Genomic DNA, 15,596 nt, shown 5'->3' with positions numbered 1-15,596 from the left:
CTTTACAAAACACAAAACAGGATGAAACTCGAAATAAACATTATTGTCCTTGGCAAATTGCCCTACAGAGATCAAATTTTTACACACTGTAGGCACATGTAAGACATCCCTTAGACGCAACAACCGAGAACCAGCCAGAATATTGGAAGAGCCTACGTTATTAATAGAAACTGACTCACCATTGCCCATAGACACTTGACCTGTACCTATGTAGGGAGAGACATCAGTAAGGTTGGTCATAGTTGGAGTGACATGGTTTGTTGCACCGAATCGTGGTACCAAGTCTTTGTGTCGGTAAAGCGCTTTGTAATGGTCGAACAACCGATGAAGAGCAAGAGGAAGACTGTGAAAAATGTCCACAACATGGAGACACAGAACAATGAGCTGAGGGATTCTCATCAAGATGATGATAGTTGACTGACGGTGATAAATTCGAGCCAAGACTAGAAAAAGTCTCATCAAACCTATGATAACATGTTTGCACCATATGTCCGATTTTACCACACAACTGACATTGTGGTTTTGACTGTGACCACCTCGACCGTAACCACGGTGCGACCACGGGACCATCCACGCCCAAAGACTCTCGAACCTTGATGAGAGCCACGATTGGTGCCAAACCCTCCTTTCATAGAATCTCGATTACCTTGCGGGACACCAGATTAACTTGCAAAGGAATATCGATTAACATTGCTAGTTGACGTGCTTCACAATCCAAAAGCATTTCAAGAACCAACTCAAGAGTCATAGGTGTAGCGAGAGCAAGAACCCGAATAGACTCAAATTCAATGGGAAGACCACCAAGATTATACTCACTTGCTCTTGTTCGGTGACAAGACTTCCAAAGAAGATTAAACTATCACCGAGGCTTTTAACCTTAGACAGATAATCTTTGATAGAAAGATTAGACTTCTTGATCGAGTATAGGTTATGACGCATACCGAGATTTTAATACTAGATTTGGCACCAAACCGCCTATTAATAGTTGTCCAAATATCAAGACTCGTTTTAGTTGTAGTCGATGAACTAAAATATCATCCGTGATCGTGGACAACACCAAGAAGCCAAGAACTTATCTTGTTTCTTATGAACCAAAAAGTTGGATTTTCAACAAGTTGAGCATCATCGCCTGATATAAAAGGAGAAGGAGTAGGAACCGTACCTAACACAAACCCTTCAAGTCCATAACCTTCAAGAATGAATAACAACCGATGTTTCCAAAGAAGAAAATTAGTTTCAATGAGCTTGATAGTATCATGCTTGGAGAAATCTCATGCATGACGATAGAGCAAGAGTACCGGACTCATGCGAGTGAACTGCTGTACCACCATTTGTAGACCGTCGAGGTGTATCAATAGTAGGAACACCCTCTGCTTCCATGAACACGATGAATGAAAGAAGAAAAAAAAAATTAAGCCAAAAGAACTCGGGCTCTTGATACCATGTCAAGATACTCAGCTTGAAGATAGAATGAATTGCATATGTATTACCATACGAGAACAATCAATCAGTAGTCTATTTAATACAGTGGAGTAACTCTTAACTAACCCTTAACTAATACTAACTGTTATAACAAACTAACTAACCCTTAACTAATACTACTTAACTCTTTATTATTTACATATATCATAACACATTAAAAATCAACTTGTTGTAAAGTATATTTTGATACAAAAAAGAGATCAATATGGTGGCATCACCGTTAGCTGTTGTATTTTCTAAGTTGCAAACACTATTTACTTCAGATCATGCCTCTGTAGTCTCTTTGAACCTATTCGTCGCTCTTCTTTGCGCTTGTATCGTGATCGGTCATCTTTTGGAGGAGAATCGATGGATGAATGAATCAATTACAGCCCTTGTGATTGTGAGTTTCTCTCTTGACATTTATTGGCATAGATTTATTTGTTTGTGAATAATTCAGCTAAGTTTTGTTTGCTTGGATTATATGCTTTAATCTATTTTCATGTTCAACATTTGTTTTCAAAACATATTCGAACATTGATACGGGATATGATCCTGCAAGGATTCTTCGAAGATAAGAAAAAAAAAAAAGAAAAACAATTCAACATTGTCATGTCAAACGCATAGTCCCATCCAACTCTGACTAGACTGTGTTTTACTCGTTTAGTACATTTGATTTAATTGATGTTATGTGCAGGGCCTTTGTACTGGGGTTATTATTTTGTGGAGAAGGGGGGGGAAAAGCTCACGTCTTTTAGTCTTCAGTGAAGATCTCTTCTTTATTTATCTTCTTCCCCCAATTATATATTCAATGCTGGGTGAGTTCGTTCTTTCTTTCATTTCCATTTCTCTAGACAAAGAATATGGAAGTTGTTTAGCTTGTAGAAACTAAAATAGATGTACATGCAACACTAGTTAAATGTATAAACTTTATTTTGTTTGATTTATAAAGCCTCATGTCAATAGTGGGTCAATTTGTTAACATACCACCGAGCCATTTTTTATTAACATGATGAGACCGAGCTTTTACTGCAGCATGTGCCACCGAATCTGCTGCCTTATATTTGGTACCAACAATTAAGAATTGTTTCGCATGCTTGCTGCTGCTTATTCTATATTCTGGCTTGAACTTGACAATAAATTCCCTATTTTTTCAATATTATAAATAGAGGAATAAAAGTGTGCTATGATCTTGGGGGTTTATCTAATTAAAATTATGAAGTAAAGACTTCATTTCGTTCATTATTTATCGTCTAAAGCCCTTCTAATCTTTGCTTTATCTACCAGGTTCAAGGTGAAAAAGAAGCAATTTTTTCGTAACTTCATCACCATCATGATGTTTGGGGCTATTGGTACATTAATATCCTGTACAGTTATATCTTTAGGTATTTTTAAGAACTTTACAGGTGCAGTTTACAGTAGTGCAGATACAATCTTTTTTTTCCTTTTCTCTCTTGTTTTCGCTTGTAGAGAATGATGGCCTATGTTATTCGGACTTGGGTGTGAGTGCGGATACGGATTTGTATACAGCACGAGAATGTTTAACCTTTTCAAGTTGTTCTGTATTTGGAGGGTCTTTAGTGGGTCATATCCCCATAATAATGTTTGAATATATGTCAAACATAAGTTTCAGACACAAATACTTCAAAAATAATGAAGGAACATAGTTGGTAATATTACAGTGTGGCTTAATTTGTTAATTAAAATCCTAGTAGTGGTTGGATGTGAATGAAAGTTTGATGCTTCAAACAGGTGCTACTTACATGTTTAAGGAAATGGACATTGGCTCCTTGGATATTGGAGATTTTCTAGGTATCTGCCCTTATAGCTCAATTAGTTTTCAAATTTGCTTTCTTCATTTTTGATTGCCTTACTATATTGTTCCCTACAATCCTCAGCAATTGGAGCAATCTTTCCTGCAACAGATTCTGTTTGCACACTACAGGTATTCACAAAGTAAATTAGTAGTAGCCTTTCAAATTTGAAAGTAGATCTTGCAAATTAGGACATGACACGAACGTAAGTAGAAAAAACAAAAGAATAACTAAAACATTACATAGAACACAGTACGACAAAAAAAACAAAAACACGAACTTGTCAAAATACTAAGGTGTCAAAATTTATAATAAATATGTAATACTTTATATGAGTATGGCGAGATGAACCGTCAGAGTAAAATAGAAAATGGCGAGATGACCTTTTACATACATGGAAAACTGAGGAAAAAACTGAATATACCCATAACCGACACTCACACCAGAGTCAAAGCAAAATCGACTAGTATATCAAGCATACTAAAGTGGAGTTGTTTTCTTGTGGTGTAGGTGCTTCATCAAGATGAGACTCCATTACTATACAGTCTGGTTTTTGGAGAGGGTGTTGTAAATGATGCAACCTCAGTAGTGCTTTTCAATGCAATCCAGAGTTTTGACCTCTCTGACATCAATTTTAGAATTGCTCTGAAGTCTATTGGCAAATTTTTCTATTTGTTTTCAGCAAGCACAATGCTGGGAGTGTTTGTAAGTCTTTTCTTATCTAAACTCATTCTGTAAGCACTGAACTTCCCCCGAGGTGTGATATTTTTCTTCGCCTTACAGGTTGGGCTTGCAAGTGCTTACATCATCAAAACGTTGTACTTTGGCAGGTATGTTTTTTATGCTAGAAAGGTTTTTATGTCAATTCACTAATCCGAATATATGTCATGTTCTTGCTTTTTTTTTCTCATTAAAAATATATGTTTCTATATTTTGATACACAAATAACTTATTTTATTTAAATTTTGATATGTTTGTATATTCATTCATGTTCTATATTTTTTATATCATGTCTTATACACAAAAGTATTTAGTTGGCATAGAACTTCATTTGGATGTTATTTCTTTCTTTTTGGTTATCACAGTACAATGTTGATGGTACAATGTCCTTGAAGTCTTGAACTAAGTATTCAATGTACTTGGTTTTAACATGATTCAGGCATTCAACAGATCGAGAATTCGCTCTTATGATGCTTATGGCATACCTTTCATATATTTTGGCTGAAGTAAGACTCTTCTTAGTGAAACATGACAGTTCCTTGCAGCCAGTCCTTTCCATATGAACTACTGAATTTGATGACTAATGTGGTTTTTAAGTAACTTTAATGTTGCCTCCCCTGCAGCTGTTTTATTTGAGCGGCATTCTCACAGTATTCTTTTGTGGGATTGTGATGTCACATTATACATGGCATAATGTTACTGAGAGTTCAAGAGTAACTACAAAGTATGCTTTCTCCATCTATGTCATTTTACTCTTCATTTTTAGTATTCAGGTCTGATGCATATCTAGATATTTGTTTGCGGAAATGACTCTCCAAAAATCCTCCAAATATATGAAAAATTTTAAAAACATTTAATATCCAACTTCAGACACATACCTAAATTGACACTGATATCCAAATCCGTTAACATAGTCTACGTTATGTTATCTTAGGGCAATAAAAGTCATGATATCTGGAAGGAAAAAAATGCCTCAAACAAATGTTTACGCTTTGTGCATATGCCACAATTGATTCAGTTCTTTTTGTTTAAACACAGGCATACTTTTGCTACCTTGTCATTCGTTGCTGAGACTTTTATCTTTCTTTATGTCGGCATGGATGCCTTGGACATTTCGACATGGAGAGTAAATGATCGGTATGTTCTATTCGACTCTAGGAAGTACAACTTCTTTTGCATTTCCTTTTTCTAACGTGCATTGTATAAAATCTAAGCTACATGAACTCTTCTTTTTCTCGAACTATTGATGTCTGACACTCTTTCCAATACATATTCGGACCTAAGTATATGACCCTCCAAGGAGCTTTAAAATAATAAAAAATAATAAGAACTTCAAAAAACTGAACATATCCGTATTGGATACTCACATTATCTTTTTTTACAGGCCTAGAACGTCACTTATGGTTAGTTCTATACTACTTGCTCTGGTTATGGCCGGAAGAGCAGCTTTCGTGTTTCCCCTATCATATTTAGCAAACTTGTCAAATAAATCACCTAGTGAAAATATAAGCTTTAGGGAACAAGTATGTGCTCTTGGCATTAAACTTTTTTATTTATTTATTATTCCAAATCAATTAATATTGTTATTTGACATTACTATTTCTTCGCATTTCTTTGTTTAGATAATAATATGGTGGGCGGGTCTCATGAGAGGTGCCGTATCTATGGCTCTTGCATATAAACAGGTAATAGAGTCTCGATACTCCTTATGTCTCTTGAGACCACAACGTTATTATCGGTATTATTACTATTACTCATGGAAAGTAGTATTAAAGTTGGCAAAAATAGTATAAAGTAATTGTATCAAAATATATTCGGACATTAGTATAGGATGTGTTATGATCATCCAAATATTTCAAGAGAAAATATTAGATAATTATATTCTCGTATTAAACATATACTTATATTTTATATTAAGTAAAAATTCAGGTCATATATAATAAAATGAGAAGAAAGAGAAAGTAAGAGTAAACTAGCATTAAAGTTAGTTGAATTAGAATGAAGAATCTCAATAGAAACTTGATGGTTTTCGAAAATAATTCAAATAGTAATGATAGATTCGAACTTTTCGTATTTTTAATGCACATACATTTAATTCATATTTAAATATTAATATAATAATCTAATATGATTCTCTAAATATATACAAAAAAATTTTAAAAATATAAACATATCCATGTAAGACATGTTGCTCACATCCAATCAATATTTAACTCTAATCCATGTCATAGATGATAGAATGAGAGTAATTCAAAGTATGAAATGATTTGATAGACTTTTAATTAATGTTATGAATGCAGTTCTCAAGGTCAGGGCAAACTGAACTGCGAAAGAATGCAGTTATGATTACAAGCACTATAACCGTTGTTTTATTCAGCACTGTGGTAAGATATCTATTGCTTTTATCTACTTTAAACCCCACTCAAACAAAAAAAGCTGGTTCAATTGTTTTTTATATAATTTTATTACTACTTAAAATTTTTTTTCAAAATTTTAGATTAAAGAATGTGTTTAAATTTTTATCCTCTATTATTGTAACAATAATAATATCAATTGGATTCAAATTTAATCTACAAATAAAAAAATATTTTTTAAAAAAAATTATATCACTATTAATATATTAATTTGGACCGACTTTGTCAAACAGGATGAATTACTATTGTATCCAGAAACGGGTCTAGATCAACAGCCTAAAATCCTTATTTTTGGAGATGTCACACTAACTATTTTTTGTGTTGTTTCTGCTATAGGTTTTTGGCATAATGACTAAACCTCTAATAAGGGTCTTGTTGCCTCATCCCAAAATAACGACTAGCATGCTTTCAGAAGCATCAACTCCAAAATCCAGTACAATCCCGTTTCTCGGAAGTGCGGATAATTCTTTTGATGATAATCTCGGTGCAGCTCATCGGCCAAGTAGTATTCGTGAACTTCTTGCAACTCCGACGCACACCGTTCATCGTTATTGGCGTAAGTTTGATAATGCCTTCATGCTCCCGGTGTTTGGTGGCAGGGGTTTCGTGCCTTTTGTTCCCGGTTCCCCGACTGAAAGGAGCGAACATAATCTACTACATAAGGAAAGTAGCGAATCGGACGTTTGCAATTTTTGAAATATACAAATTCAAACCTTATTAGTTTACAGTTTACATATATTAGAATTCGTTTATTATATTTACTAAATATATGAAATATTTGTTTAAGTTTATTTGAATGACTTTTAAGATATCAAAGTTATAAAATGTAGATTGAATAATATTGGGTTTTGTATTGTAATTTATCTTTAATTTATTTATTATTGAGATAAATCACTTTAATTTAAAAAAGTAAAATTCAATTTAACTAGAAAAATTCCAAAAAATTTAAGCCCATCTTAATAACATCACACCAAATTTTGTTTCTATTATTAGATCTTGATGTTTCTTCCATTCAGCATACAGGTTCTGATCTGCTACTTGCATGCAGCTTTACATTCTCTTTGCCTGTGTTGCACATCGGGCAGATGGGATCCACAATCCATTTTACTATTTATGTTTAAGATCTATGATCGTTTATTTTAATAATATTGTTTCTAAAATTTAAATTTAAATCTTCTCTTAAAAGTACAATGTATTTAATCATTATACCCAACTACTTATTAATATATAAATACTTGACTTTGGCTTTCACAATTTAACCCAAAATAATAATAACCTAAATTTATAGGATAATAGACATATTTAAATGTTTTGATTTATCTAAAACGAAAATTTTGTTAAAAAGCTTTGTTATTTGTTTAAATTTAATTATAAAACATTTCAATATAATTTAATTTATTGTAAACAATAAATTAAATTTTCGGATAAAAATGTTAGCAAACAATTAAAGTCCAAAATTAAAATACCCAAAGCAGGATAATTTGGTAAACTCAATTTTGTAGACACTACTCTCAATACACTACACCTACCATATCACTGGACCAATAAAGTACAATGCAGCCTTTACCTAACGCCAAAAGCTTAGCTAATAAATAAATACAACTAGTTAATAAACTTACTTTATAATAAAAAATTAATATTTAGTATTTTATTGAGGTTATTTTATACATTAATTAATTATAAAAATATTTTTACAAAATAAAATTAAATATTTATTATATATCTTATTTTCTCTGCAAATATAAAAATTTTAATCAAAACTCAAATATAGTTTATACTGATACGGTTGTGTGATATATATATAAAGGTTATTAAAATTTTAACCGTTTAAATTATATCATGTGTTTTATTTTTAAATATTTTTAATTTTTATTACATCCTAAAAATAGATGCCACCCTTAAATCATGCAAAATAAAAAAGAATTAAACGAATAATATATTAAATAAATTTTTGTAAAAATTTTAAATATGATTTAACTAGAAATTTTATTTATATATTTTTACCTGTAAACTCTTAATTCTTAAATTGGAGAGTTTTATATGAATTTAAACTCACATCTTCCACTTAAATGTTACAATAATAATAGACTAAAATTCAATTAGCTCAATTTCTTTAAAAATTATAAAATATATGAAAATATTTTATAATTACAGGTGAAATTTTAGGCTCTACATTAAAGGTTAGGATAGGGTGTTCAAACGGTTAATTGAACTGAATTAGTATTAATCTAATTAATCAAACCTTTTAACCCTTTAACCGTTAGCCGAACTGAATTTATTTTCAAAAAAAAAAATTACCTGAACTAAAATATTTCGATTAATCCAGCTAGTTAACCGAAATTCATATGTTTTTTTTTTGTTAAAACAAGTATAAAACATATAAAAAAATAAATTGATAATGTTCATTTAACTGAATGAAAACTACATATAATTCATATTTTTAATTATTAAATTCGGTCAATTTGATTAATTATCCGATTTCGAACCGAATTAACCAATAACTTAACTTCTAAAAAATCATTAACCGACCGATTAATCAAATTAGATCAATTCGATCGATTAATTCGCTTTTAACCAAAATTTGAACACCTCTATATTAGAGTGATGACAAATATCCAATAAGATATATTTAAATGATAAATGACAATTTTAAATTCCACGTTAAAATAAACATATTATTAATGTACCTAATATTAATCAATTTATAATTATACAAATTTAAATCAAAATTAAAAAACCTTAATTCAATTAACAAGCCTTCAAACTATATTTTTTGTAATAAGATACTTAAAACTTTATTTTGGTGAATTATTTACCTAAATTATAATTAGGCAATCATTAATGGCTCCCAATTTAGAAAAACCTTTTATTTTATTCAATCAAAAGTTGAATAAAAAAATTCTAAATTCAATATTAGATAATAAAAAATTTGGAAAGCGCAACACCAAGCTGGGTACCGAACTTCTAAGCTCCCCTACTCCACCAAACCCCGACTGCAAACAACCAAAAACAAAGAAAGCTAGTTAACTTATTTGCTTTCTTTCGCCTTTGTCTCCTCAAAATCCCAAAGCAAATGGCTCTCGAAAGCTTTCAGGTAATTCATTCTTCTTTCTGTTTTATTGTTGTCATTACAATGTTAAGGTTAAAAAGACCAAACAATGTTTTGTTTTGTTTTTTGGACTGATCTTTTGTCTTCGTTGATGATCATCTGTTTGGTTGTTGAGAAAAAAAGTCAAAACAATGAAGAGAACTGAAACAGAATAAGATTTTAAGTTCTGGGTTGTTCTTGTATATTGGTCTAATGTTTCAAAGCTTCTTGCTTTTTCTTTTTTCAGTTGACTTCAAAAGTTGTAATTTGTTTCCCATTTTTTTGGGGAATGAAGGAGAAGTACCCTTGATGCTTTGATTTGTGTTATAAATTGTTTTTTAATGTTTTCTTTTGATTGGTTTTGAGTGATTTGAAACTGCATTGGATTGAAGATATAAACTTTAACTACTTTTTATTTGCTGCTCATTGTTAGATCAGTGGATGCTAGTTTGATGAAAATAGCTTGATTGGCTTTAGTGTTTTTTTCCTTTTGATTTTGATATGCCTTTTGCTTGATTTCATTTTGGATTACTGGGTTTAGTTTCCTTAGATGCTAGATAAAGCATTTCATTCTTGTTTTTTTATTCATATTTCTTATTCCTAGACATATATATATATATATATGCAAGCTTCAAAATGATTTCTTTTTGTTCAGTTTCTAGTATTTGATCTGAGCTCGGTTAATTTGTACAAGAATCTAACTGATTCCATTGGCTATGGTGACCGCTTTTTGGTGTTCTTTTAGTTGCCAATCACAGATTTCCAAATCGGCAATGAAACTCGAAGGAATTCGATGTTAATTTGTGTGCCAATAATGGCAGAATCAGTTGATCAAATGCTGGTTCAGATGCAAAAGGCAAAGGACTTTGGTGGCGATCTTGTTGAGCTTCGGGTGGATTTCTTGAAGAACTTTGTTCCTAGACAAGATCTTGCTATCTTGATCAAACAAGCTCCATTGCCAACTCTTGTCACCTACAGGTAATGATTTATAACCTTTGGAGGAAATAAAAATGGTTGCATCTGTTATCTATGATATTCAGAGAAATTGCTCTGTATATGATCCGGTTGTTGGAGAAATATCTTCCCGTATTAACAACCCGTCTTATGGATAATACATTTTAGACCAAGATGGGAAGGTGGTCAATATGATGGTGATGAAAGCAAGCGGCGAGAAGCATTACGTCTGGCCATGGAATTGGGAGCCGATTACATTGATATAGAACTCAAGGTTGGTCACAATTGCTTTGAAATATATTTTTTTTTTTAGTTCCAGGAACATGTTAATAAAATTCCATTTTGACTCTTTGAAGGTTGCTCATGACTTCTTCAATTCACTTCCAGGGGAGAGGCCTGAAAAAGTCAGGATTATAGTTTCTTCACACAACTATGAAAGAACTCCATCGGTCGAGGAATTAAGTGACCTTGTTGCGAGGATACAGGCTACCGGAGCTGACATAGTGAAGATCGCAACAACTGCCGTAGACATCATAGACAATGCTAGAATATTTCAAGTACTTGTACACTCCCAAGTAAGTAATCTACCAGAGCTCCCGTTTGCAATTACTTTAATGATGCTTCCTGTTTTACGGAACAACCGGAACTGTTTCTCATTTTGAACATATCGTTTTTCATTATTACTCCTAAGAATTTGTGTTCTTACAATCTTTCCTACGTTGTGAATGACAATGTCAGCTGAATCTGTAGGTTCCAATGATAGGACTCGTTATGGGAGAGAGGGGTTTGATGTCGAGGATCCTTGCTGCTAAATTTGGGGGATTTCTCACTTTTGGTTCACTCGAGGCAGGACTAGCATCGGCCCCCGGGCAACCAACTGTGAAGGAATTATTAGATTTATACAATATGAGGCTTATAGGACCTGATACCAAAGTCTATGGTATTATCGGAAATCCTATCAGTCACAGCAAAAGTCCTCACCTCTACAATGCATCATTTAAATCCTCTAGTTTTAATGGAATATATCTACCTCTATTGGTTGACGATGTCTCAACTTTTATCACCACTTATTCAGCCCCCGATTTTGCTGGATACAGGTAAAGAAAAATCTGCTTAAGCGTCTACTGTAAGTATAGTATCATTTTTTTCTTAAAAAATAGTTTTTCCTTCCGAAATGCAGTTATACCATTCCTCACAAGGAGGCTGGACTTAAATGCTGTGATGAGGTTGATCCCATTGCCAAGGTACTTTGTCCTTGTTTGGATTCAGGTTGTTACGTATTATGTTCCTCGTGTCATCAAGTTTCATCTTAACATGTTGAGCAAGGTGTTGCATATTGTGTCAGAATAGTACATTTGACTATTTTTTTTTTATTCATCAAATTCCTTACAGGCAATAGGAGCGATTAGTTGTATGATCAAAAGATCAACTGAAGGAAAACTGATTGGTTATAACATCGACTACCTTGGTGGCATTGCAGCTATTGAAGAGGAACTAAGAGGTTAATGCATTTACAATATTCGGTTTCTTCCATCCTTTCCGAACACAATGATTTAACCCGCACTTCTTTTCCCCCTTCTTTGCAGTATCAAATGGTGCAACCCTTGCATCCGGTTCTCCATTTGCTGGTAAAACATTTGTCGTAATTGGAGCCGGTGGTGCTGGAAAAGCGCTGGCTTATGGAGCATATAAAAAAGGAGCTCGAATTGTTGTTGCGAATCGCACATATGGTAAGGGTCTCAAAATAGGTATATCATTCATTTCATGATATGATGGCTTTTTTATATGGTAAGAATCTTCAACACTGATATATCATTATGTTCTATGACATATTCTCAGATTCGGGTGTAAGTGTCATATGTGTATCTCAATCCGGTTTTGTCATTTTTAATTCAGTGGCATTAGTGATTTGTTTCTCATTGACTACTAAGGATGATCGTGTTTTCTTCTGAATTCCAGACAAAGCTAAAGAACTCGCTAGCAAAGTCCGAGGACAAGCACTTACTCTTGCTGAGTTAAATGATTTCTGTCCTGAAGAAGGGATGATCCTCGTTAACACGACACCTGTTGGAATGGAACCAAGAATTGAGGAGACACCAGTGTCCAAGGTTTGCCTCTTTAATTTTTGTTCCCAAACACAGTTCTTACAAATGCCTCACAAATGGATAAACTGGTTCACCGGGATTGAAGCATATCCATTACGTAGTAATAATGTCCTCCAATGTATAGATTAGGCTGAAACTGAAATGCACTGAATCAACAATACCATATTCAATTAATATGAGGTATTATTTGCCTATGATACTCAGACTTTGGTGCAAGTATCGGACACAGTCTAAGTTTTTCCATGTAGTCAGAGGATATAACTTGCATCAAAGCCATTTTAGTCTTTCGCGGTTCAGACTCTTCGGAATTCAGATCCATAAAAGCATATTTTCCGACATCTATGGTAAAAATAGCCAAGTTTGACAAAGTCACTTTTTTCCATGGCAGGAAGCTTTGAAACACTACTCATTGGTGTTCGATTCTGTTTACACACCAAAGTTAACCAGACTCCTAAGAGAAGCAAAGCAATCTGGTGCTACTATTGTGTTTGGAACAGAGATGTTTATCAACCAAGCATTTATACAATTTGAGATGTTCACCGGTTTGCCTGGTAAGACAATGCCCTATATTGACCCGATTCGAGAATTATCTGATATATACCCCCAATGCCCTATGATTGATCGGATTCGAGAATTCTCTATCCCTATTGTTTTTTAGTACTAATCTATGCATATCCTTTGTTCTTCTAACAATATTTTTCCATTAATCACAACTCAAGATGATCACTGGTTTGTCTGGTAAGATGAATCAGCTGATTGATCGGATTCATGAATTCACTATCCTACATACCATTTGCCTCTTCTAATGATTTTTTTTTTTTTTCAATTTATCTGTTGCAGCACCAAAGCAACTCATTAGGGATGTATTGGCAAGAACTACATAAAAAGAAGGAATATTTGCTGAGTGAAAGTCTTATTGCAGCTCAGCCGAAGTTTGTCAAGGGATTTTCATGTGATCAAGCTCAACCCCTTATTCTTTGACAATTTTTTTTTATTTAATAAATATATTTGGTCATTAATTTTGAGAGAAAATGTAAGCATTTTCTTCTTTTGTCTCAGTTTGTAATTGTATCATGAAAATTAACTTCCAAAGATATTACTTATGCATTTGTATTTAATCCATCTATTGAACCGATTGAATGTCTAATTTTAATCCCGTGTTAGGGAAAACAATTAGTAAATTTCGAGTTTAAGGCTAAGCTCATGTAATGTTTTATAATACTTTTGGTATCTTTTATGTCCGTTTTATGGTTCATGTTCGAAGTTCGTGGTTATCCTTTTCAATAATGTTATCTTCAATATTCGATTATGTGTCTCCCCTTGAAAAGTGAAATGTATCTTACCACTACAATCAAGTATTAAATTGTTTTCTTTTTTATGTTAAGTAAGGTAAAAGCTATTATATAACAATCAATCTAGGAAAAGATAAATCCCCTCATGCAGCACATTCAAAGCAAAATCAAGAGGTTGGGATCAAGAGTAAAAGTCAATAACCATTCTTTTTGCAGCCTTTGCCAAGTAAACATCTTATCACATTCTCGATGCACATGCCTAATACTAATATCTCAATCTCGACGCAACATCTCTCGAATGGCATGACATGAATTCAGTTGTTGTATCATTAGAGTATCCTAGACATGATGCAACGCTTCCAAATAGTCTGTTTCTAGTAACACACAACAACAATGGATTATCACGAAACATTATCAGGACATTCCACACTTTAAACCCACGATTGGTTATCTCATGCATAAACGTATCAACCCTCCTCATTGCATGCATGTTGAAGAAGAAGCAATAGAGTGGCTCACTTGATAGGCATGACCCACTAAGATGTTGTCATCCTCAATGATCACAGTTGTGTGATTCGATTTTGGTAAGGTAGTAGCATTAATATTAACCGGATTGAAATCAAGTGAGATCCAAGGCACACTTCCCTTACTTTCTCCTAAGTCCACCTCCTTGGACTGGTCTTTCTCAAAGGTAGAGTGGAGCTCTTTTCTATTAGCCTTCATGATTGGTCCACCATTAATTTTTCCTCCACATGAATCATTGACCAACCCCTCAAAATTTGATCAGTAACACCTCCTAACCCCAAACCGTTGCCGAAACAGGGTTACGGAGCATTACCGGACCTATCGAACAATTTTCAATTTAATTCAAAATAAATGACATACATATTTTGATTTAATTATAAAGTCCCTATAATGGACCCTCGAGGTCCAAATCACACGTTAGAATCGAATCGGGACTTGTTCGGGTACTCCAATTTTTTTTTTTTTGCGAACTCAATATAACCCCTTTATAAATATCTAACATTCCCTGCAAATTCAAATCGAGACCAATCAAAACAAATCAATTCATGAATTTATACATCTTTAATTATAAGAAACTAATAATAGAAAGTTCTAACATTTTTATGTTTATAACAATCTAACATAAAATGTCTAATTGATTCATTTAAATTATTATTCAACAAAATTGCCCAAAGCTATGACATAGACTATGTTTAAGACATGTAATTGTATGGAACAACCATTACCATCATTTATCATTAATATTTATGTATCAAAATAACAACAAATTACAACCTAGGTACATGCCATTTTCAAAAGAGAAAATACATTACCACGTATTTGAGTTCAGGATCGGCTTGGATGCTAAGTCGTTAATCACTTTTGTACCTAACCTGCGCACGAAAACAAACCGTACGCTGAGTATGCACTCTATGGTATTTCTATAAACCAACACTTAAATAATTATAAAATACATATATAACACTACTCAAATTCAATAACTATTCAAATATTCACCTTTCAATCCAAAGGCTCTATTTTATTTCAAACTCAAGATCAATCATTATTTTTCAATAACAATTATTTGTTTATTGTTATTCAATAATAATCGTTATTCAAGATCAAACAATCAATAACAATCAGTTATTCAGTCCAATAATACAGTCATTCAGTTATTTACTGCAATAGTTTACCTCTATTAACATAGCTCGGACTTAGACGGATACCCGAATCCAACCAATACA

At 33.0% G+C, this 15,596-nt stretch overlaps 1 protein-coding gene and 1 pseudogene across 1 annotated transcript; both read left to right on the top strand.

Moving 5' to 3' along the window:
* The first annotated feature begins 1,656 nt into the window (after positions 1-1,656).
* On the top strand, positions 1,657-7,105 carry LOC108468578 (sodium/hydrogen exchanger 2-like; annotated as a pseudogene).
* A 2,198-nt stretch (positions 7,106-9,303) lies between these two features.
* On the top strand, positions 9,304-13,775 carry LOC108468109 (bifunctional 3-dehydroquinate dehydratase/shikimate dehydrogenase, chloroplastic-like). The gene is made up of 11 exons (XM_017768966.2): positions 9,304-9,503; positions 10,243-10,475; positions 10,620-10,725; positions 10,808-11,026; positions 11,202-11,548; positions 11,632-11,695; positions 11,844-11,952; positions 12,038-12,181; positions 12,411-12,559; positions 12,945-13,107; positions 13,397-13,775. Exons 1-11 carry the CDS (start codon positions 9,483-9,485, stop codon positions 13,438-13,440), a joined length of 1,599 nt encoding a protein of 532 aa, XP_017624455.1. The 5' UTR covers positions 9,304-9,482; the 3' UTR covers positions 13,441-13,775.
* The last annotated feature ends 1,821 nt before the right edge of the window (positions 13,776-15,596 follow it).

This window comes from Gossypium arboreum, chromosome 8, assembly GCF_025698485.1.
Source record: "Gossypium arboreum isolate Shixiya-1 chromosome 8, ASM2569848v2, whole genome shotgun sequence".
Classification (NCBI taxonomy): Eukaryota; Viridiplantae; Streptophyta; class Magnoliopsida; order Malvales; family Malvaceae; genus Gossypium; species Gossypium arboreum.
Note: the sequence above shows the minus strand (reverse complement) of the source record. Positions and strands in the feature narration are given on the sequence as shown.